Source organism: Scyliorhinus torazame, chromosome 7 (genome assembly GCF_047496885.1).
Source record: "Scyliorhinus torazame isolate Kashiwa2021f chromosome 7, sScyTor2.1, whole genome shotgun sequence".
Lineage (NCBI taxonomy): Eukaryota > Metazoa > Chordata > Chondrichthyes > Carcharhiniformes > Scyliorhinidae > Scyliorhinus > Scyliorhinus torazame.
In genome coordinates, this window is record NC_092713.1 from 23,641,425 (window position 1) to 23,666,864 (window position 25,440).

At 49.1% G+C, this 25,440-nt stretch overlaps 1 protein-coding gene across 1 annotated transcript in view; it reads right to left on the reverse strand.

The window, feature by feature from the left end:
- LOC140426090 (calcium-activated chloride channel regulator 1-like) overlaps nt 1–25,440 on the reverse strand; it is a 70,830-nt gene that overhangs the window by 16,616 nt on the left and 28,774 nt on the right. The window contains exons 5-10 of the mRNA XM_072510433.1: nt 23,316–23,481; nt 21,075–21,296; nt 5,853–6,077; nt 5,582–5,759; nt 4,472–4,578; nt 4,163–4,384 (exon numbers count right to left, since the gene is read on the reverse strand). Coding sequence (XP_072366534.1) covers nt 4,163–4,384; nt 4,472–4,578; nt 5,582–5,759; nt 5,853–6,077; nt 21,075–21,296; nt 23,316–23,481 — 1,120 coding nt within the window. The remainder of the gene's footprint in view (nt 1–4,162; nt 4,385–4,471; nt 4,579–5,581; nt 5,760–5,852; nt 6,078–21,074; nt 21,297–23,315; nt 23,482–25,440) is intronic.

Genomic DNA, 25,440 nt, shown 5'->3' on the forward strand with positions numbered 1-25,440 from the left:
GGGGTTCCCTGAACTTGTCAATGTTTTTTGGAGCAGCACAGTAGGCTTATATTAATACTGCAATGGAGTTACTGTGAAAATCCCCTCGTCGCCATACTGCAGCGCCTGTTTGGGTACACGGGTGGGAGAGTTCAGAATGTCCAATTCACACCTAACAAGCACGTCTTTCGGGACTAGTGTGAGGAAACCGGAGCACCTGGAGGAATCCCACGCAGACATGGAGAGAACCCCTGTGCAATAGTCAGGATGTGGGGCAGAACATAAATCAGGAGATTGAAAAGGCATATAAAGAAGGCAATATTACAGTAATCTTGGAGGACTTCAATATGCAGGTGGACTGGGAAAATCAGGTTGGTAGTGGATCCCAAGAAAAATAATTTGTGGAATTGTGTGTCACTCTTCTGTTCTTAAAGGAAGTCTGTCCCCCTTAAAGGGAAATTGCATTGAATTATGTGAGGGTGCTGTTGAATACTGTTCGGTAATTAAGTGTGTCTTAGAAGGTTTTTAGGATCAATATGTAGACAGTCTATATTGGACCTAGTACTAGGGAACGAACCCGGCCAGGTCATCAAAGTTGTAGTGGGAGAACATGTGGTAAACAGTGCCCACAATTCCGTCAGCTTTTGGATACTCATGGAAAAAGACGGGTGTTGTGCTAGGGTGAAGGTGCTAAATTGGGAGAAGGTTAACTACAACCAGATTAGGCAGGATTTGGAGGCTGGTGTTTAGGAGAGGCTGTTTGAGGGTAAATCCACATTTGGCATGTGGGAGACTTTTAAGGAGCAGTTGATGGGTGTGCAGGATAGGCATGTGCCGGTAAAAAGGAAGAACAGAATTTTGGATGACCAGGGAAATTAAGAATATTGTCTAAAAGAAAAAAGATGCATATGTGAGGTACAGGCAACTAAAAACCAGATGAAGCACTTGAAGAATAGAAGGAAAGTAGAAACGAGCTCAAGCAGGGAGTTAGGAGGGCAAAAAGGGGCCACAAAATGTTCTTGGCAGACAGGATTAAGGAGAATCCCAAGGCATTTTATACGTATATTAGGAACAAGAGGGTAGAAGGAGAAAGAGTTGGCCCACTCAAGGACAAAGGAGGGAAATTATGTGTAGAACCAGAGGAAGTAGGTGAGGTCCATCATGAGTATTTGGCATCGGTATTTACCAAGGAGAGGGACATGCTGATTGGTGGTGTCTCAGAGGGACGTGTAAACACTTTAGAATAGGTCATTATTACGAGGGAGGAAGTGTTAGGTGTTAAAAAGCATTAAGTTCGACAAATCCCCAGGGCCAGATGGCATCTATCCCGGATTACTAAGAGAGACAAGAGATTAAATCGCTGGGCCTCTGACAAAAATCTTTGTGTCCTCATTGGCCACAGGTGAGATCTCAGAGGATTGGAGGATAGCCAAAGTTGTACCATTAGTTAAGAAGGGTTGCAAGGATAATCCAGGTAATTATAGGTCAGTGAGCTTGATGTCAGTGATAGGGAAATTGTTGGAAAAGATACTCAGAGATTCGCAGAGATAGTGGGCGGAATTCTCTGTTAATGGGGTTATGTCCCCACGCCCGGGAGAAAACGGGCGTGAATCACTCTGGATGTTCCTGGAGAATCTTGTCCCTCTCTCTCGTGAATACTGAAACAAAACATTCATTTAGGGCCTCCCCTATCTCCTCAAACTCTAGGCACAAGTTACCTCCACTATCCCTGTTCGGTCCTACTCTCACTCTGATCATCCTCTTATTTCTCACATAAGTGTAGAACACCAGGTTTTTTCATGCCCCCTTCTAGCTCTCCAAGTCCATTTTTGAGTTCATTCATAGCTACCTTGTAACCCTCTAGAGCTATGCCAGATCCTTGCTTCCTCAAGCTTACATAAACTTCCTTCTTCCTCTTGACTAGAAGCTCCATTCTCTTGTCATCCAACACTCCTTCACCTTACCATTCCTTCCTCGTCTCAGTGGAACAAAACTATCCAGCACTCGCAGCAAGTGCTCCTTAAACAACCCCCACATTACTGTTGTGCATTTCCCCAAGAACAACTGTTCCCACATTATGCTCCTCAGCTCCTGTCTAACAGCAGTGTAATTTCCACCCCCCAAATAAATACTTCCCATGCTGTCTGTTCCTATCACTCTCCATGACTGTGGTAAAGGTCAAGGATTTGTGATCACTGTCACCGAAATGCTCTCCCACCGAGACATCTGACACCTGGCCTGGTTCGTTGCCAAGCACCAAATCCAATATGGCCTCCCCCCGAGTCAGCCTATCTACATATTGAGTCAGGAATCCTTCCTGTCCACTCCTGACAAAATCTGCTCCATCCAAACCATTTGATCTAAGGAGGTTCCAGTCAATATTAGGGAAGTTGAAGTCACCCATGACAACAACTCTGTTACTTCTGCACCTTTCCAAGATCTGCTGCCCAATCTGTTCCTCCATCTCTCTGCTGCTGTTGGGGGGTCCATATAAAATTCCCAATAAAGTGACTGCTCCTTTCTTGTTTCTGACTTCCACCCATACTGACTCAGTAGACAAACTCTCCTCAACCAACTCCTTTTCTGCAGCTGTGGTGCACTCCCTAATTAACAGTGCCACTCACCCACCTCTTTTACCTCCCTCCCTATTCTTCTTAAAACATTTAAACCCCAGAACATCTAACAACCACTCCTGCCGCTGTGAATTCCATGTCTCCTTAATGGCCACAACACGTAGTTCCAAGTACTGATCCTTGCTCTAAGTTCATCTCCCTTATTCCTGACACTCGTTGCATTGAAACAGATAAGGGGATCAGGGATTATGGGGAAAAGGCAGGAGAATATGGATGAAAAAAATATCAGCCATGATCGTATGGCGGAGCAGACTCGTTGGGCCGAGTGGCCTAATTCTACTCCTATGTCTTATGGTCTTATAGTAAATGAGCCTTCACCCTCAAAGGGATGAGACAATGCAGTAGACGCTATGGCACAGTTGTATAGCGCTCTGGGTAGACCACATCTAGAGCACTTTGTTTAGTTCTGACAATCAAACATCAGGAATGACATAATGATCTTGGTGAAGATACAAGTACAGATTCTCCAAAATGTTTCTGCAGCTAAAACGATTAACACATGAGGAAAGGTTACAAAGATTAAGGTAGTATTTATTTGAGTATGGAAGATTAGGGTGATCTAATTGGGATCTAATTAAGACAATTAAAAATTTGATCATGTGGTTAAACTCCACTGCGAGCATCTAGAACAAAGGAGATCAGTCATAAGGGAGTGAAACCCCTTCTTCAACAAGCAGTAATTGAATCCTGGAGTTCTCTGGGGCTAGGAGGCAAAGTAAACTTTCAAAACTAAGGTCGATTGATTTTTGGGAAGCAAGGAATTCGAGGGGTATGGAATCAAGCTGAGTAAATGGTGTTAAGATACAGGTCAGCCATAGTTTATTGAAATGGCACAACACGTTTAAAGAGCTGACGGTCTTTGTCTTTTCATATGCTATCCAGGCATCAGACCATAAGATCACAAGACAAAGGAGCAGAACTAGGCCAATCGGCCCATTGAGTCTGCTCCGCCATTCAATCATGGCTGATATTTTTCTCATCCCCATTCTCCTGCCTTCTCCCCATAACCCCGACTCCCTTATTAATCAAGAACCTATCAATCTCGATCTTACAGACACTCAGTGATTTGACTTCCACAGCAAAGTGTTCCACAGATTCACCACACTCTGGCTGAAGAAATTTCTCCTCATCTCGAGGAGCTATAGTTTGAAATTGTGTCCTCTGAGAAATATGCGTGCGCGAGAGTCAGGTGAACTCAGGATTGAACTGTGATGCCACCATGAGTTAAGTCCCAAGGCTGACATTCAGATTGAATGAACATTTCCCAATGCCCGGCCTTCTCACCAATTGATGGAAACAGAAGTCATACATTTCCCACCGTAGAAACGGCCAGGAAGACAACCCATTGGCTTCTTTCAATTTGCATCGTGGACTCAACTGGCCGATGACAGACAGCACATGAAGGACTGTTGTACGGAATGTGACCTTGTCAAAATCAAGGATAGATAGCAGCAGGAAAGCTGAACTTAGCACTACCAGACAAAAACAATTTGTTTGAGAGGAATTACATTGCAGAATGTAAAGAATAAAGAATGCATTTTGATCCATACCTGTGCGGTGCCATCAATGTTAAGACGGGCTGTGAGTAAAGTCTCATCTATCACAAAGTCATCTTTGTTGTAAACCTTTCCACTGGGGTCAGCTACAAATATATCTGGGATCTGCTTCTCCCATGTAACTACAAAAAATGTATCATTCCCAACAGTCTTATCGATAGGCACTGTATCATTCATCCAATCTCCATCATAAATCATTGTTCCAAAGCTTTCAAGCTGGAATCAAATAAATAGAATTATTATATTTTACTATTGGGTTGGCAAAGGAACAATTCGAAATTCATTTTCTGAGCGTAATCCGACCTGAATAGACTGTTGACTAATGTCATCATTTCCTGATACTAATCCAGTGAAGGCATCGATTAATCCACTTGTATCCACGTTGTCAGTGGCTGCAAAATGTAAACCCCCTGAAGAATGGAAAGAGAAAAACATGTCATCAACATTGAAAAAACATGTGGTTCATGTTAGCTTCTGCCTGCTGTTGAGTAAAGAGTCAATAGTGCTCCTCCTTTCCCAAACACCTCTATTTTCCTTTAACGCACTCTACAAAACTCTATCACCACACCACACCAAAAAAAGTGCCACCTGCACTCCTTTATATACCAGTGTCAATTATTGGATACTTAACATCAATGAGACATCTAATTGGAATGTCTCTTAACCTATTCCTTGAAGTTAATGCCAATTAAGAGAGGAATTCCTGCAATGTGATAGAAACTTCCTAATGAAAACTGGTTGTCAATTAAAGTATTCAAAAATTTGGCCCAAATTTTAACCCAGCCGTTCAGCATGAGCAATGAGTGTGGGGGTGAGGGAGAGGGTGTTAAGGGATACGTGGCCATAATTGTGGGGTACTAAAAACACTGCTGAGAGGGCAAGAATAGGTTGGTGGGTCCCCTTTCCTATGTATTGTAGTGTCACTTCCTTATCTATATTCATCTGTTTGCGCACATTGTCACACACACAGGCATGTATTGATACATTATTGATACAGCCTGAGTGCATCCTGGCATTAAAAGGAGTCACGATTTGAAGTTAAATAAGGTCTTTTAGGATTTTAAACTGAGTAAGGGTATTTTTAGGCACCAAGATTCAAAGTCATTTGGCATTCGTTTACTCCAGGGTATAAATACGCAGGAGAGCTATCGTACTTTGGATTCTCGCCCTAACCCCTGGTTAGGCGCGGTCTCCCCTTGTGGCAAGTAAAATAAATTAACTGTTGATGTGAACCTGTATTTTGTTGTCTGAGTCTTACTCGGAGAGAGGTTTTCGACAAATGCCACCAATCTCCCATCAGGTGTCTCCCCAGTAATTGGAACGCAATTTCTTATTTCAGCTGAGAGCTGGCCAAATCATTTTAAACATCCTAATGTTTCCACCACAATGGAAGGGCCTTTCAGCGTTTATTACCTGTCATGTTTGACAGCTGTTCCAACTCTGCGGCCGCACTTGGTCCTAATGCTATAGTGTGGACAACTGCCCCACTTTGTTTAACCTCGGCGAAGCAACTGCTTATTCCACCGTCCTCCCCATCAGTCAACAAAACGATTTCTTCACCGCGCGTGGCACCGTCGTCATCGCGAAGTACCTACAAAACAGTTAGTTCCTGTCAACATGGGGAAAATGTAATAACAGCAAATAATGTGTTGTTGAAAGTTCCTTCAAGCTTTTCAGATGTTACCTCGAATCCAGCCTGAACACCGGCACAGATATTTGTTCCGCCTGAAGCTGATGTCGGTAGCAGTAGGACAAGTTCTTTCCTCACATCATCATTATCAATCAATTTCAAATGTGTTTGAATACTGGCATCGCTGCTAAAAGTGACAATTCCAACTTTCGATTGCACTTCAACGATCTGCAGTAAGAATATCGCTGCTGCTTGTCCGAGTCTGTTAATACGATTCTCCTATTTAATAGAGAGAACAATGCAATTGTTCTGCAATCTCAGGACAAAGGAACGTGAACAAAGAACAAAGAAAAGTACAGTACAGGAACAGGCCCTTCGGCCCTCCAAGCCTGCGCCGACCATGCTGCCCGTCTCAACTAAAATCTTCTAAACTTCCGGGGTCCGTATCCCTCTATTCCCATCCTATTCATGTATTTGTCAAGATGCTCCTTAAACGTCACTATCGTCCCTGCTTCCACCACCTCCTCCGGCAGCGGCTTCCAGGCACCCACTACCCTCTGTGTAAAATACTTGCCTCGTACATCTCCTCTAAACTTTGCCCCTCGCATCTTAAACCTTTGCCCCCTAGTAATTGACCCCTCTACCCTGGGAAATAGTCTCTGACGATCCACTCTGTCTATGCCCCTCATATTTTGTAGACCTCTATCAGGTTGCCCCTCAACCTCCGTCGCTCCAGTGAGAATAAACCGAGTTTATTCAACCTCTCCTCATAGCTAATGCCCTCCATGCCAGGCAACATCCTGGTAAATCTCTTCTGCACCCTCTCTAAACCTTCCACATCCTTCTGGTAGTGTGGCGACTAGAATTGAACACTGTACTCCAATTTGTAGCATGTGTGGTTCAATGCAAATAACAACAACGATGTATTGAACAGTGGCTAACTCTACAAAAGCTTGATCTGGACTGAGGGAAAGTATGCCGATGACATCACAAACTATACACGTGACTAGATTCTTAAATTGACCAAGTAACAATACAACCCCAAATGTATAACAGCAATATGCTGCACTAAGTAATTTATTTGACTTAATTTTTATACATTGCATTAAAAAAATAAGATTTAAACTTGGAGCTGCTCAACTGTACCAGATCCAATTTCAAACAAAGAACAAAGAACAAAGAAATGTACAGCACAGGAACAGGCCCTTCGGCCCTCCAAGCCCGTGCCGACCATGCTGCCCGACTAAACTACAATCTTCTACACTTCCTGGGTCCGTATCCCTCTATTCCCATCTTATTCATGTATTTGTCAAGATGCCCCTTAAATGTCACTATCGTCCCTGCTTCCACCACCTCCTCCGGTAGCGAGTTCCAGGCACCCACTACCCTCTCCGTAAAAAACTTGCCTCGTACATCTACTCTAAACCTTGCCCCTCTCACCTTAAACCTATGCCCCCTAGTAATTGACCCCTCTACCCTGGGGAAAAGCCTCTGACTATCCACTCTGTCTATGCCCCTCATAATTTTATAGACCTCTATCAGGTCTCCCCTTCGTTCCAGTGAGAACAAACCGAGTTTATTCAACCGCTTCTCATAGCTAATGCCCTCCATACCAGGCAACATTCTGGTAAATCTCTTCTGCACCCTCTCTAAAGCCTCCACATCCTTCTGGTAGTGTGGTGACCAGAATTGAACACTATACTCCAAGTGTGGCCTAACTAAGGTTCTATACAGCTGCAACATGACTTGCCAATTCTTATACTCAATGCCCCGGCCAATGAAGGCAAGCATGCCGTATGCCTTCTTGACTACCTTCTCCACCTGTGTTGCCCCTTTCAATGACCTGTGGACCTGTACTCCTAGATCTCTTTGACTTTCAATACTCTTGAGGGTTCTATCATTCACTGTATATTCCCTACCTGCATTAGACCTTCCAAAATGCATTACCTCACATTTGTCCGGATGAAACTCCATCTGCCATCTCTCTGCCCAAGTCTCCAAACAATCTAAATCCTGCTGTATCCTCTGACAGTCCTCATCGCTATCCGCAATTCCACCAACCTTTGTGTCGTCTGCAAACTTACTAATCAGACCAGTTACATTTTCCTCCAAATCATTTATATATACTACAAAGAGCAACGGTCCCAGCACTGATCCCTGTGGAACACCACTGGTCACAGCCCTACAATTAGAAAAGCATCCTTCCATTGCTACTCTCTGCCTTCTATGACCTCGCCAGTTCTGTATCCACCTTGCCAGCTCACCCCTGATCCCATGTGACTTCACCTTTTGTACTAGTCTACCATGAGGGACCTTGTCAAAGGCCTTACTGAAGTCCATATAGACAACATCCATTGCCCTACCTGCATCAATCATCTTAGTGACCTCCTCGAAAAACTCTATCAAGTTAGTGAGACACGACCTCTTCTTCACAAAACCATGCTGCCTCTCACTAATACGTCCATTTGCTTCCAAATGGGAGGAGATCCTGTCTCGAAGAATTCTCTCCAGTAATTTCCCTACCACTGAAGTAAGGCTCACCAGCCTGTAGTTCCCTGGATTATCCTTGCTACCCTGCTTAAACAGAGGAACAACATTGGCTATTCTCCAGTCCTCCGGAACATCCCCTGAAGACAGTGAGGATCCAAAGAGTTCTGTCAAGGCCTCAGCAATTTCCTCTCCAGCCTCCTTCAGTATTCTGGGGTAGAACACCTCGTCTTTTTGGATCTCAATGTGACCCAGGCTATCTACACATCCTTCTCCAGACTCAACATCTACCAATTTCTTCTCTTTGGTGAATACTGATGCAAAGTATTCATTTAGTACCTCACCCATTTCCTCTGCCTCCACACATAGATTCCCTTGCCTATCCTTCAGTGGGCCAACCCTTTCCCTGGCTACCCTCTTGCTTTTTATGTACGTGTAAAAAGCCTTGGGATTTTCCTTCACCCTATTTGCCAATTACTTTTCGTGACCCCTTCTAGCCCTCCTGACTCCTTGCTTAAGTTACTTCCTACTTTCCTTATATTCCACGCAGGCTTCGTCTGTTCCCAGCCTTTTAGCCCTGACAAATGCCTCCTTTTTCTTTTTGACGAGGCCTACAATATCTCTCGTTATCCAAGGTTCCCGAAAATTGCCGTATTTATCCTTCTTCCTCACAGGAACATGCCGGTCCTGAATTCCTTTCAACTGACACTTGAAAGCATCCCACATATCAGATGTTGATTTGCCCTCAAACATCCGCCCCCAATCTATGTTCTTCAGTTCCCGCCTAATATTGTTAGAATTAGCCTTCCCCCAATTTAGCACATTCATCCTAGGACCACTCTTATCCTTGTCCACCAGTACTTTAAAACTTACTGAATTGTGGTCACTGTTACCGAAATGCTCCCCTACTGAAACATCTACCACCTGGCCGGGCTCATTCCCCAATACCAGGTCCAGTACCGCCCCTTCCCTAGTTGGACTGTCTACATATTGTTTTAAGACGCCCTCCTGGATGCTCCTTACAAACACCGCCCCGTCTAAGCCCCTGGCACTAAGTGAGTCCCAGTCAATACTGGGGAAGTTGAAGTCTCCCATCACCACAACCCTGTTGTTTTTACTCTTTTCCAAAATCTGTCTACCTATCTGCTCCTCTATCTCCCACTGGCTGTTGGGAGGCCGGTAGTAAACCCCCAACATTGTGACTGCACCCTTCTTATTCCTGATCTCTACCCATATAGCCTCACTGCACTCTGAGGTCTTCCCGCAGTACAGCTGTAATATTCTCCCGAACCAGTAGCGCAACTCCGCCTCCCTTTTACATCCCCCTCTATCCCACCTGAAACATCTAAATCCTGGAACGTTTAGCTGCCAATCCTGCCCTTCCCTCAACCAGGTCTCTGTAATGGCAACAACATCATAGTTCCAAGTACTCATCCAAGCTCTAAGTTCATCTGCCTTACCCGTAATACCTCTTGCATTAAAACATACGCACTTCAGGCCACCAGACCCACTGTGTTCAGCAACTTCTCCCTGTCTGCTCTGCCTCAGAGCCCCACTGTCCCTATTCCCTAGTTCTCCCTCAATGCTCTCACCTTCTGACCTATTGCTCCCGTGCCCACCCCCCTGCCATACTAGTTTAAACCCTCCCGTGTGACACTAGCAAACCTCGCGGCCAGGATATTTATGCCTCTCCGGTTTAGATGCAACCCGTCCTTCTTATATAGGTCACAACTGCCCCAGAAGAGCTCCCAGTGGTCCAGATAACGGAAACCCTCCCTCCTACACCAGCTGTTTAGCCACGTGTTTAGCTGCTCTATCTTCCTATTTCTAGCCTCACTAGCACGTGGCACAGGGAGTAATCCCGAGATTACAACCCTAGAGGTCCTGTCTTTTAACTTTCTGCCTAGCTCCCTGAACTCCTGCTGCAGGACCTCATGCCCCTTCCTGCCTATGTCGTTAGTACCAATATGTACAACTACCTCTGCCTGTTTGCCCTCCCCCTTCAGGATGCCCTCTACCCGTTCGGAGACATCCTGGACCCTGGCACCAGGGAGGCGATTGAGGAAAGCAGCCACTGATAATTGATTTTTATTTCAGCAAACAGACTGTTTGGCCCTGGATGGTCATTGTTCTTCTAGCTGCACTCAGGCAAGTGGAGAGTGTTCAGGCACACTCCTGATTTGTGTCTTGTACATGCTTCTGTAGACATGAAAGAGACTCCAAGATGAGATGTTGCCCCCCTGGTGCCAGGGTCAAGGATGTCTCTGAACGAACACAGGACATTCTGAAGGTGGAGGGTGAACAGCCAGAGATCGTAGTACACATAGGTATTAACGACATAGGCAGGAAAAGTGATGAGGTCCTGCAGAAGGAGTTCAGGGAGTTAGGCAGTAAGCTACAAAGCAAGACCTCTAGGGTTGTAGTCTCAGGATTATTCCTTGTGCCACATACCAGTGAGGCTAGAAATAGGAGGATAGTGCAGCTAAACATGTGGCTAAACTGATGGTGTAGAAGGGAGAGACCATTGGGATTTCTTCCAGGGCTGGTGGGACCTGTACAAGAAGGAGGGTTACATCTGAACAGGAGGGGCACGGATATCCTGGCTGGGAGGTTTGCTAGATTCACTCGGGAGGTTTTAAACTAATATGGCAGGGAGGTGGGAACCAGAATGTGAGCTTAGAAGATGTCATAACTGATGGGGGAGTAGAGAACCAAAATAAGAGAACATCATCATCCTCAGGCAGAGCAAAAAAGGTGACAAGTGTGAGAAGGGAGGTGGTCAATGCAGGACAAGGTAAATGAGCTTGTTGCGCACATTGAAATTGGCCGGTACAATGTTGTGGGCATCACAGAGACGTGGCTGCAACTGGATCGGGGTTGGGATCTAAATATACAAGGATATGTGTCCTATCGAAAGGAAAGGCAGATGGGCAAAGGGGGCGGGGTTGCATTGTGTAGTGGTATGTATTAGGGGAAATGTGGTACCTGTGAAGCCAAGAGGCTATTGGCTGACAGGTCCCGGGTCCTGGTTGGATCTGCCGACTTCTGGCTCCACCCTGAAGGCGGAGTATAAGAGCTCGAGCTTCTCCCCGCAGCCTCATTCTGTTGCTGAGCTGCTGGGGACAAGTCTCGCTTAATAAAGCCTAGATAGACTTCATTGCTTCTCGTCTCGCGTAAGTCATTGTACGCTACACATTGTCAGCAAGGAATGAAGTTAAATTGACAGCAAGGCGCGATATAGAGTCAGAAGGCATACAGACCACCTAGCAGTAGTCAGGATGTGGGGCGGAAAATAAATCAGGAGATAGAGAAAGCATGTAAAAAAGGCAATATTACAATAATCATGGGCGACTTCAATATGCAGATGGACTAGGAAAGGTTGGTAGTGGGTCCCAAGAAAAGGAATTTTGTGGAATGCCTGAGAGATGGGTTTTTTGGAGCAGCTTGTGACAGAGTCTACAAGGGAACAGGCAATTCTGGAATTGGTAATGTGTAATGAGGCAGACTTGATTAGGGAACTTTTTTAAAGAAAAATTTAGAGTACCCGATTCACTTTTTATCCAATTAAGGGGCAATTTAGCGTGGCCAATCCACCTACCCTGCACATCTTTTGGGTTGTGGGAGCGAAACCCACGCAAACACGGGGAGAATATGCAAACTCCACATGGACAGTGACCCAGGGCTGGGACCGAACCTGGGACCTCGGTGCCGTGAGGCAGCAGTGCTAACCACTGCGCCACCGTGCTACCCCTTTGATTAGGGAAATTAAGGTGAAAGAAACCTTAGGGAGCAATGACCACAATATGATAAAATGTATCCTGAAGTTTGAGAGGGAGAAGCTGGAATCAGATGTAACGGTATGACCATTAAATAAGGGTAACTACAAAGGCATGAGGGACGAGCTGGCCAGAGTTGATTGGAAAGGGAGCCGGGCAGGGAAGACAGTGGAACAGCAATGGCAGGAGTTTTGGGGGGTTATTCGGGAGGCACAAATGAAATTCATCCCAAGGAGGAGGAAACATGCTAAGGGGAGGACAAGGCTTCCATGGCTGACGAGGGAAGTCAAGGACAGCATAAAAGCAAAAGAAAAAGCATACAAAGTGGCGAGCATTAGTGGGACGCCAGAGCCTTTAAAAGCGAGCAGAGGACAACGAAAAAAGCAATAGCGGGGTGGGGAGAAGATGAAATATGAGAGCAAGCTAGCTTGTAATATAAAAAAGATAGGAAGAGTTTTTTCAATATATAAAAGGTAAGACAGAGGCAAAAATAGACATTGGACCACTGGAAATGTGGCTAGAGAAGTAATAATAGGAAGCAAAGAAATGGCAGAGAAACTGATTAGTTACTTTGCATCAGTCTTCATGGTGGAGGACACCAGTGGGAATGCCAGAGCTCCAGGAGAATCAGGGGGCAGAGATGAGTGTAGTGGCCATCACTAAAGAGAAGGTTCTGGGGAAACTGAAAGGTCTGAAGTTGGATAAGTCACCTGGACCGGATGGGCTACACCCCAGGGTTCTAAAAGAGATCGCTCAGGAGATTGTGGAGGCATTGGTGATGATCTTTCAGGAATCACGGAGGCAGGAAGGGTCCCAGAGTACTGGAAAGTGGCTAATGTAACACCACTGTTTAAGAAGGAAGGGAGGCAGAAGATGGGAAATTATAGGCCGGTTAGCCTGACTTCGGTCATTGGCAAGGTTTTAGAGTCCATTATTAAAGATGAGATCGCAAAATGCCAATTCGGGGGAATCACAAATTTTAGCCAGGGAAGTGGGATGCGAGTTTTCGGAGATGGGAGGAGATGGGAGTCAGGGCATCAAAGGATTTGTTTCTAGGGGGCTGTTTGCGGGATTGAAGGAGCTGGGGGCGAAATATGGGTTGGGGCGGAGGGTAATGTTTAGGTATGTGCAGGTCCAGGATTTCGCTAAAAAGGAGATATAGAGCTTTCTGGTGGTGCCGGCCTCCACATTGTTGGAGGAGGTGCTAATGACAGGGGGAATGGAAAGGGGGTGGTGTAGTCAATTAATGGGCCGATTCTGGGAGAAGAGAAGGCCCCGCAGGAGGGGATTAAGGCAAAGTGGGAGGATGAGCTGGGAGAGAGCATGGAGGAGGGGTTGTGTTGTGAGGTGCCCCGGAGGGTAAATACCTTAACTTTGTGCGCGAGGTTGGGCCTGATACAGCTGAAGGTGGTGATAAGGCGGACCTCACAAAGGCGAGGATGAGCCGACTCTTTGAGGGGGAGAGGATGTTTGTGAATGTTGCGGGGGTGGGGGGTGGGCACAAACCACGTTCATATGTTTTGGTCCTGTCCAAAGCTGGAGGAGTATTGGAAGGAGGTGTTCAGGATAATTTCGAAGGGGGAACAAGTGAGGCTTGAGCCGGGTCCTCTGGAGGCCATATTCGGGGGATTGCCTTTGCCTCGCTTATCACTGGAAAGCAGATCCTGTTGGGGTGGAGGGTGGAATGGTTCAAGACTCTGAGTCTGTACTCTTTGAATTTAGAAGGATGAGGGGGAATCTTATTGAAACTTACAGGATACTGCGAGGCCTGGATAGAGTGAACAGGGAGAGAACGTTTCCACTTGTAGGAAAAAACAGAACATGAGGACACAATCTCAGACTAAAGGTCTGATAGAGGCCTCATACAGATATGAGGAGGAATTTCTTCAACCAGAGGGTGGTGAATCTGTGCAACTCTTTGCCGCAGAAGGTTGTGGAGGCCAAATTACTGAGTGTTTTTTTTTTAAATAATTTTTATTAAAGGTTTTCATAGAATATCAATAACAAAATGACAAAGAAAAAAGAACCCAACAGGGGTAAGTACAAAACACAATCTAAAAAAGCAACCCCCCAAATCCCTCCCTCCCGTACCTAAATAATAAATTAACATTAACACCCCGACTTAAGACAACAGGTGTATACACCCCCTCAGACCCTGCCAGTGTAAATAACATAAACAAAAATAAAGTAAACACCCCCCCCACCCCCCGAGCTGCTGCTGCCATTGACCAATGTCTAGCGTTCTGCCAGAAAGTCTAAGAACGGTTGCCACCGCCTAAAGAACCCTTGTACCGACCCTCTCAAGGCGAATTTCACCCTCTCCAATTTAATGAACCCTGCCATATCGCTGATCCAGGATTCCACACTTGGGGGCCTCGTATCTTTCCACTGAAGGAGAATTCTCCGCCGGGCTACCTGGGACACAAAGGCCAGAATTCCAGCCTCTTTCGCCTCCTGCACTCCCGGCTCCTCTGCCACCCCAAATATTGCGTGTCCCCAGCCCGGTTTGACCCTGGATCCTACCACCCTCGACACCGTCCTTGCTACGCCCTTCCAAAATTCCTCCAGCGCTGGGCATGCCCAGAACATATGGGTGTGATTTGCTGGGCTCCTTGAGCACCTAACACACCTGTCCTCACCCCCAAAGAACCTGCTCATCCTTGTCCCGGTCATGTGTGCCCTGTGCAGCACCTTAAACTGTATGAGGCTGAGCCTCGCGCATGAAGAGGAAGAGTTCACCCACCCTAGGGCATCTGCCCACGTCCCCTCTTCGATCTCCTCTCCCAACTCCTCCTCCCACTTACCTTTCAACTCCACCACTGAGGCCTCCTCCTCCTCCTGCATCACCTGGTAAGTTTCCGAGATCTTCCCCAATCCCACCCACCCCCCCGAGAGCACCCTGTCCTGTACTGTGTGTGGCAGTAGCGGTGGGAATTCCACCACCTGCCGTCTGGCAAACGCCCTTACCTGTAAGTACCTGAAGGTGTTCCCCGGGGGGGAGCCCGTACCTCTCCTCCAGCTCACGCAAGCTCGCGAACTTCCCGTCCACAAACAGGTCCCCTAACTTTCGTATGCCTGCCCTGTGCCACCCCGAAAACCCTCCACCTGTTCTTCCTGGGGCGAACCGGTGGTTCCCCCGTAATGGGGCCCACGCCGAGGCCCTAACTTCCCCCCTATGCCGCCTCCACTGCCCCCATATTTTGAGGGCCGGCACCACCACCGGGCTCGTGGTATACCTCCTTGGAGGGAGCGGAGGCGGCGCCGTTGCCAGCGCCCCCAGACTCGTACCCACACAGGATGCCGTCTCCAGCCTCTTCCATGCAGCCCCCTCCCCCTCCATCACCCACTTGCGCACCATTGTCGCATTGACGGCCCAGTAGTACCCACAGAGGTTGGGCAGCGCCAGCCCCCCCCTATCTCTACTCTGCTCCAGGAACACCCTTCTCACCCTCGGAGTCCCTCGCGCCCACACAAACCCCATTATACTCCTGTTAACCCGCCTGAAAAAAGCCTTCGGGATAAACACGGGGAGGCATTGGAACAGGAACAAAAACCTTGGGAGCACCGTCATTTTAATTGAGTGCACCCTACCCGCCAGGGACAGCGGCAATGCGTCCCACCTCTTGAACTCCTCCTCCATTTGCTCCACCAGCCTTGTAAAGTTAAGCCGATGCAGGGCCCCCCAGCTCCTGGCCACCTGGACCCCCAAATATCTGAAACTCCTCTCCGCCCTTTTTAGTGGGAGCTCGCCAATCCCCCTCTCCTGGTCCCCTAGCTGAACTACGAACAGCTCGCTCTTCCCCATATTGAGCTTGTACCCCGAAAAGTCCCCGAATTCCCTAAGCATCCTCATTACCTCTGGCATTCCTCCCACCGGGTCCGCCACATACAGCAGCAGGTCGTCCGCATAAAGCGACACCTTGTGCTCCTCCCCACCCCGCACCAACCCCCTCCAGTTCCTCGACTCTCTCAGTGCCACAGCCAGGGGTTCAATCGCCAGTGCGAAGAGCAGGGGGGACAGGGGACACCCCTGTCTCGTCCCTCGGTGCAACCGAACGAACTCGGACCTCCTCCTACTTGTGGCCACACTCGCCATCGGGACCTCGTACAACAGCCTAACCCACCTGACAAACCCCTCCCCAAACACAAACCTCTTCAGCACCTCCCACAGGTACCCCCACTCTACCCTATCAAAGGCTTTCTCAGCGTCCATCGCCACCACTATCTCCGCCTCCCCCTCCCTCGCAGGCATCATGATAATGTTCAAAAGCCTCCGCACATTCGCGTTCAACTGTCTCCCCTTCACAAACCCCGTCTGGTCTTCATGGATGATCTGCGGCACACAATCCTCAATCCTCGTGGCTAAGACCTCCTACATTTAGCAAGGAAATCGGTCTGTAAGACCCACATTGCAGGGGATCCTTGTCCCGCTTCAGGATCAAGGAGATCAGTGCCCGGGACATCGTCGGGGGTAAAGCCCCCCCCCCCCCTCCCTTGCCTCATTAAAGGTCCTAACTAACAGCGGGCCCAACAGGTCCATATATTTTTTATAGAACTCGACCGGGAAACCGTCCGGCCCCGGTGCCTTCCCCGCCTGCATGCTTCCTATCCCTTTGATCAGCTCCTCCAGCCCAATCTGGGCCCCTAGTCCCGCCACCAGCCCCTCTTCCACCTTTGAAAACCTCGGGCGAAATTCTCCCTAAACGGCGCGATGTCCGCCGACTGGCGCCCAAAACGGCGCCAATCAGACGGGCATCGCGCCGCCCCAAAGGTGCGGAATGCTCCGTATCTTTGGGGGCCGAGCCCCAACATTGAGGGGCTAGGCCGGCGCCGGAGGGATTTCCGCCCCGCCAGTTGGCGGAAACGGCGTTTGTTGCCCCGCCAGCTAGCGCGGAAATGACATGTCGGGGCGGCGCATGCGCAGTGGGGAGAGTCTCTTCCGCCTCCGCCATGGTGGAGACCGTTGCGGAGGCGGAAGGGAAAGAGTGCCCCCACGGCACAGGCCTGCCCGCGGATCGGTGGGCCCCGATCGCGGGCCAGGCACCGTGGGGGCACCCCCCGGGGCCAGATCACCCCGAGCCCCCCCCCAGGATCCCGGAGACCGCCCACGCCGCCTTGTCCCGCCGGTAAATAGGTACTCTAATTTACGCCGGCGGGACAGGCAATTTCTCAGCGGGACTTCGGCCCATCCGGGCTGGAGAATCGAGCGGGGGGCCCGCCAACCGGCGCGGCCCGATTCCCGCCCCCACCCAATCTCCGGTACCGGAGACTTCGGCAACCGGCGGGGGCGGGATTCACGGCGGCCAACGGCCATTCTCCGACCCGCTGGGGGGTCGGAGAATGACGCCCCTCAATTGGTCCAGGAAACGGCCCAACCCTCCCTCCTCCCGTGGGGGCTCGGATCGGTACAATTCCTCGTAAAAGTCCCTGAAGACCCCATTGATGCCAACCCCACTTCGCACCACGCTCCCTCCCCTGTCCTTAACTCCCCCGATCTCCCTAGCTGCGTCCCGCTTCCGAAGCTGATGCGCCAGCATCCGGCTTGCCTTTTCCCCATACTCGTAGACCGCCCCCTGGGCCTTCCTCCACTGTACCTCCGCCTTCCTGGTGGTCACCAGGTCGAATTCGGCCTGGAGGCTGCGCCTCTTCCTCAACAATCCTTCCTCAGGTTCTTCCGCATACCTCCTGTCTACCCTCACCATCTCCCCCACCAGCCTCTCCCTCCGCTCCTTGTGGGCCCTGATGGAGATCAGCTCTCCCCTCACCACCTCCTTCAGTGCCTCCCATACCATCCCCTCTCGGACCTCCCCGTTGTCGCTGGTCTCCAAGTACCTCTCTATACTTCCTCGGACCCGCTCGCTCACCTCCTTGTCCGCCAACAGCCCCACCTCCAAGCGCCACAGCGGGCGCTGGTCCCTCTCCTCCCCCATCTCCAAGTCTACCCAATGCGGGGCGTGGTCCGAAATGGATATTGCCGAATACTCGGTATCCTCAACTCTCGCTATCAGCGCCCTACTCAAAATGAAAAAGTTGATTCGAGAATAAGCCTTATTGACATGTGAGAAGAATGAAAATTTCCTAGCCCCCAGCCTTGCAAATCTCCAAGGGTCCACCCCTCCCATTTGGTCCATAAATACCCTCAACACTCTAGCCGCCGCCGGCTTCCTACCCGTCCTAGACCTGGAGCGATCCAGTGCAGGATCCAACACCGTGTTAAAGTCTCCCCCCATTATCAGGCCCCCCACTTCCAAGTCTGGGATCCGACCCAACATACGCCGCATAAAACCCACATCGTCCCAGTTCGGAGCATACACATTGACCAGTACCACCCTCTCTCCCTGCAACTTACCACTTACCATTATGTACCTACCGTCATTATCTGCCACAATGCTCGACGCCTCGAATAACACCTTCTTTCCCACGAAGATCGTCACCCCTCGATTTTTGGCATCTAGCCCCGAGTGAAACACCTGACCTACCCACCCTTTCCTCAGTCTTACCTGGTCTGCCACCTTCAGGTGTGTCTCCTGGAGCATAACCACATCCGCCTTGAGCCCCTTCAGGTGCGCGAACATGCGGGCCCGCTTAACCGGCTCATTCAGTCCCCTTACATTCCAGGTTATCAGCCGGATTAGGGAGCTACCCGCCCCCCTCCGCCGCCGACTAGCCATGACCCCTCCTCGGCCAGCCACACGCCCGCACCCCACACCTGGCCCGTTCCCCAGAGCGGCATACCCCCGTCTTGACCCACCCCACTCGCTCCAGCTCTTCCTTGATCTTAGCAGCAGCAACTCAATTCCCCCCCCCCCCCCCCCCCCCCCCCCCGGCTAGGACCCATCCTAGCTGGTTTACTCCCCCCATTGCACTTCCGCAAGTCAGCTGACTCCTGCTGACCCCGGCCACTCCCGCCTCCCCTTCGACTCCTCCCATTGTGTGGCACACCCTGCTCTCCCGCTCCCCATTCACAGGCTCTCCCCCTCCGTTCTAAGTGCGGGAAACAATCCTCGCTTCCCCGCCCCGGTCCCGTCCCCCCCAGTCTTCAGCGCGGGAAGAAAATCCCGCGCTCTCCACCTACCAGGCCCCGCCACCAACCAAAACAGTGCCCAACCCGCCCCATCCACCCTCCCCAACCCGAAAGAGAAAAACACAGAGAAAAAGAAACCCAAAACAATGAAAAGGCCCCCCCCCCCACTCCCGAACCAAAAATAGGCATAACATATCCACGGCAGTCCCCAATCGCCCATCCCGACCCTCAGTCTGTGTCCAGCTTCTCGGCCTGAACAAAGGCCCACGCCTCCTCCGGAGACTCAAAATAATGGTGCCGGTCCTTGTAGGTAACCCACAATCGCGCCGGCTGCAACATGCCAAACTTAACCCCCTTCCTGTGCAGCACCGCCTTCGCTCGATTGTACCCAGCCCTCCTCTTCGCCACCTCCGCACTCCAGTCCTGATATATCCGAACCTCCGCGTTCTCCCACCTGCTGCTCCTCTCCTTCTTGGCCCACCTGAGCACACACTCCCGATCGACGAACCGATGGAACCCCACCAGCACCGCCCGCGGAGGCTCGTTAGCCTAGGGCCTCCTCGCCAACACTCTATAGGCCCCTTCCAGCTCCAGGGGCCCCTGGAAGGACCCCGCTCCCATCAGCGAGTTTAACATGGTGACCACATAGGCCCCCACGTCCGGCCCCTCCAGCCCCTCCGGGAGGCCCAGAATCCGCAGATTCTTCCGCCTCGACCAATTCTCCATCTCCTCGAACCGCTCCTGCCATTTCTTGTGGAGCGCCTCGTGCGCCTCCACCTTTACCGCCAGGACTAAGATCTCGTCCTCATTGACAGAGATCTTTTGTTGAGCCTCTTGGATCGCCACCCCCTGGGCCGTCTGTGTCTCCAGCAGCTTATCAATAGAAGCCTTCATCGGCTCTAGCAGGTCCTTTTTAAGCTCTCTGAGGCAGCGCTGGATACCCTCCTGTTGCTCCTCCGCCCACTGCCTCCACGCTGCCTGGTCTCCGCCCGCCGCCATTTTGTCCTTCTTCCCTCCCTTCTTCAGGTCCACCACCACCTTTTTTGTCACCCCGCTCCTAGTTAAAGCCATATACTGACGGGGAACTATTATTAACTCCTTCCCACACCGGGAAACGTCGAAAAAGTGCCCTTGGGGGCCCTGAAAAGAGCCCAAAAGTCTCGAGAGGGAATCCTTTTGGCAGTGTTCGCTTCACCAATCTGCCCCAAAATGTCCGTGGAAACTCCTGAAAAAGGTCTAAGTGTCCGTTCCAGACGGGAGCTGCCGAATGCGTGACCGACTCCTCCATGGCCGCCACCGGAAGCCTCGTCCCCGCTTCTTCAGTGGTCCTGGTGAGATCTTTTCACAGTTGTTCCCTCTGCTGTTAGAATTCACTTTTGATAAAGGTCCTCAGGACTGTTTGCAGCTTTAAGCTTGCCCTTCCCCCGCTTGCATGCTGCAAACTGCTGCAAATGCTGTTTATCCTGTTGCAGCCAAATCTTCCACTGCTTCTGCCGGGCCTGGCAGCCAAAAGACACAACACTCCTGGGGGACACCATCAGGAGAGTGTTGCAGTCCTCTTGCCACACCGGGAAATGTCAAACAAATGCCGTGGGGGCCCTGCAAAAGAGCCCAAAAGTCCGTTCCAAGCGGGAGCTACCGAATATGCAACCTAGCTCTGCATAGTCGCACCCGGAAGTCATTACTGAATGTTTTTAAGAAAGAGATAGATAGGTTCTTGATTAATAAGGGGATCAGAGGTTATGGGGAGAAGGCAGGAGACTGGGGATGAGAAACATATCAGCAATGATTGAATGGCGGAGCAGACTCGATGTGGCGAGTGGCCTGTTCCTATGTCATGTGGAGAGGATTCAGGCGCCAGGAGATGAGTCAGTCACCACAATGCCCAGCTTCTGAACTCCTCCAGCTTCCCGCCTGAAACGACACGACAGCCCAGACTGGGGTCCAAAACAACACTTTCGATGAAATATACTTTATGAAAGGTCTTACCGAATCCATGCTTCCGGATGTATCAAGGACTAAGGAGATCACACGGTCTTTGGCCTGTAGGATTGTAAATGTCGGTGTCACCGAACCAGTGTGGGGTGGGCGATTGTTTCTGAAATCCTCTGACTCTCTGATCACTTCCCAAATGCTCCTGTAATTGCACATTTTGTTCTGCATGGTCGGTGCATCAGGATTGTGACTTTTTTTGTCACAGAATTCAGTCACCTGGATATTAAAGAAAAAATGGCATGGGTTAAAGGGGCTTCAGGGCAAACCGCTCTGATTAAAAACCAGGCTGACACATAGGGGGCGGGTCACTTTTACCTTTGTCACCCAGTCAGTGAACTGTCCCAGCCTGTTATAAAACCCTGTGGATTGGCATCCCACTGACTCTATTGGATATCGGGTAGATTCTCTAACATGAAGGAATCAAAAATCAAGGTGTACATCTGGGGGCACCGTTCATAATAAAATCATAATGGGCCACATTGTCTGCTCTCCGGATCATCAGACACCGGACGTGTAGCTAAGGTACACATCGGGAACTTGAAGCAGTTGTGATGTGAGAAAATTTCCTGGGAAGTTTCAATCTCGATGAGCAATTCCCCTGCTCTGCAGGACCCTCCATGAATGTCTCTGACTCTGAATTAGTGTTGGAGACTTGGAACAGTTGCGATGTCCTTTTCCACCTCGTTACCCAGGAAATGTTCAATTGAAAATTCCTGTTCTAACACCTGGGTAATGACAGAACTGATCCCCAACCACTCATGATGAACCGCTGACTTGCCCTTCCTGGACCCCAGACTAGCCCGCTGGCCCTTCCTCTACACGTCCTGACCCTTTAACTATTCTCCTGACAATGCAAATAACTTCCTGCCTCCCCCCCCCCCGCAGCTAACCATACTGACCACCCACCTACCCTCCCGATCTGCTGCCCACCCACCACAATTACGCAACTACCCCTGGCATGATGTGACTAGCCCCCTCATCGAGCCGACTAACCTCCCGACCACCTGACTACATGTCTGACCACACCCAAGCACTCTCCCGATGAGAAAACCTACTCACCAACCTACCCTTTACTCACACTTAACCACTTACTCTCCACCTACACTTATCTACCTACCGCCTACCCACACTTACCCACCTACCCTCTACCCACACTTATTCACCTATCCCTTCTCCACACTTACCCACGCACCCCCTACCACATCTATCCACCGACCCACCTACCCCTACCCACACTTACCCTCCTACCCACACTTTCCCCCTACCTGTATCCACACTTGTCCATCTACCCCCAACCCAAACTTATCCATCTAACCTCTACCACACCTTACCCACCTACCCACACGTACCCAACCTCCCTGCCCTTACCTTAGACTTATCCATCTACCCCCACCAGATAGGGTACTATTCAGTGAAGCCACATTCAAAGCTGAGAGGGAGTTGCCGAGTGAAAAACCAGAATGTTATCAGAAGTGATTCTAAGGATTGTAGCCGGTGAAGCAATAGTTGAAGTATTTGTGGAGAATTCAGTGGCTGGATCTCAAGAGTTTGTGTAAAAGCATGCAAGACGAAGGAATTCTGAAAGGAGAGTTGGAAAATCTGGAGGAGGATCCTTGTTAAAACAGTGGGGAGGAGGCCTTATTTGAAAGGAACATCTGGAGGCCGATCATTGATGATAACATCTGAGGGAAAGCATTGTTTGAAAGATGTTAAAGCAAGTCTTTTTGAGGGGGCAGTTTAGAATGACTTGTGTAACAATCATCTGGGTGGAATTTGAGGAGATATCCACAGAAGTTTAATTGAGTAGCGTCTGCCCTTGGTTTCAGAGGGGAATGCACCTAACAACTGTCAGCATGTGGGGTTAAAGAGGCTGTGCGTTTATTGAGGCCATTATAATATTACATTTATTATGTAAACTGTATTATCATTTAACTCTACCTACATTTGTGAAGATAAGGGGGAGTAGAGGAGTGTTGTATTATAGACAAACTTTTCATATTTAATAAATGTTTTTACTTTGTTGTTAAACACTAATTGGCATTCCGAGAACTCTGTTCCTCCATGTTTTCTGACAAAAAGTACAAGTTCCCTTCTAAGCCAGGGATCTATTCTGGAATTTTCCTGTCCAGTTATAACATTAATTGGCATCATAAGGGATATGATAAAATGAGAATGAGTTGCTGGAACAAAGTGTTAATGATATTTGAGAAAGTACCTCTTAGTGACATTACTTACCTGTGGCAGCCCCTGTATGTACATTATTGAAGAGGTTGCAGTCTGGTCTTTATCTGGATAAAATTGACAATCGCCTTTTGGTAATCCTGAGTTGGGATCAATTTCACATGATTTACAGTCGCCACCTGTGCAATCGCAATTCTTGCCGATTATTTCCTTTGAACATCTGAAAGCCAAAATAATCAAAGAAACTATTTATTTCTGAGTAACATTTCTAGAATGAGAATCATTTAATAAAATAGAAACAGAAGCCGGGGTGTTCCGATGTGGGCCCAGAAATTCCTGCCCAATATCAACGGACCTTTGGTTGGTCCATCAAACTTTCCGCCCTTTGGGATCGGAAAATCCTGGCCATGGAAAATAGGCAACTGACTGCACAGCACGAGGCCACTCAGTCCATCATATCCTTACTGAATAAGGAAAGAGTCATAGAACATAGAACATAGAACGATACAGCGCAGTACAGGCCCTTCGGCCCACGATGTTGCACCGAAACAAAAGCCATCTAACCTACACTATGACATTATCATCCATATGCTTATCCAATAAACTTTTAAATGCCCTCAATGTTGGCGAGTTCACTACTGTAGCAGGTAGGGCATTCCACGGCCTCACTACTCTTTGCGTAAAGAACCTACCTCTGACCTCTGTCCTATATCTATTGCCCCTCAGTTTAAAGCTATGTCCCCTCGTGCCAACCATTTCCATCCGCGGGAGAAGGCTCTCACTGTCCACCCTATCTAACCCCCTGATCATTTTGTATGCCTCTATTAAGTCTCCTCTTAACCTTCTTCTCTCCAACGAAAACAACCTCAAGTCCATCAGCCTTTCCTCATAAGATTTTCCCTCCATACCAGGCAACATCCTGGTAAATCTCCTCTGCACCCGATCCAAAGCCTCCACGTCCTTCCTATAATGCGGTGACCAGAACTGTACGTAATACTCCAAATGCGGCCGTACCAGAGTTCTGTACAGCTGCAACATGACCTCCTGACTCCGGAACTCAATCCCTCTACCAATAAAGGCCAACACTCCATAGGCCTTCTTCACAACCCTATCAACCTGGGTGGCAACTTTCAGGGATCTATGTACATGGACACCTAGATCCCTCTGCTCATCCACACTTTCAAGAACTTTACCATTTGCCAAATATTCCGCATTCCTGTTATTCCTTCCAAAGTGAATCACCTCACACTTCTCTACATTAAACTCCATTTGCCACCTCTCAGCCCAGCTCTGCAGCTTATCTATATCCCTCTGTAACCTGCTACATCCTTCCACACTATCGACAACACCACCAACTTTAGTATCGTCTGCAAATTTACTCACCCACCCTTCTGCGCCTTCCTCCAGGTCATTGATAAAAATGACGAACAGCAACGGCCCCAGAACAGATCCTTGCGGTACTCCACTTGTAACTGAACTCCATTCTGAACATTTCCCATCAACCACCACCCTCTGTCTTCTTTCAGCTAGCCAATTTCTGATCCACATCTCTAAATCACCCTCAATCCCCAGCCTCCGTATTTTCTGCAATAGCCTACCGTGGGGAACCTTATCAAACGCTTTGCTGAAATCCATATACACCACATCAACTGCTCTACCCTCGTCTACCTGTTCAGTCACCTTCTCAAAGAACTCAATAAGGTTTGTGAGGCATGACCTACCCTTCACAAAGCCATGCTGACTATCCCTGATCATATTATTCCTATCTAGATGATTATAAATCTTGTCTCTTATAATCCCCTCCAAGACTTTACCCACTACAGACGTGAGGCTCACCGGTCTATAATTGCCGGGGTTGTCTCTGCTCCCCTTTTTGAACAAAGGGACCACATTTGCTATCCTCCAGTCCTCTGGCACTATTCCTGTAGCCAATGATGACATAAATATCAAAGCCAAAGGTCCAGCAATCTCTTCCCTGGCCTCCCAGAGAATCCTAGGATAAATCCCATCAGGACCCGGGGACTTATCTATTTTCAGCCTGTCCAGAATTGCCAACACCTCTTCCCTACGTACCTCAATGCCATCTATTCTATTAGCCTGGGTCTCAGCATTCTCCTCCACAACATTATCTTTTTCCTGAGTGAATACTGACGAAAAATATTCATTTAGTATCTCGCCT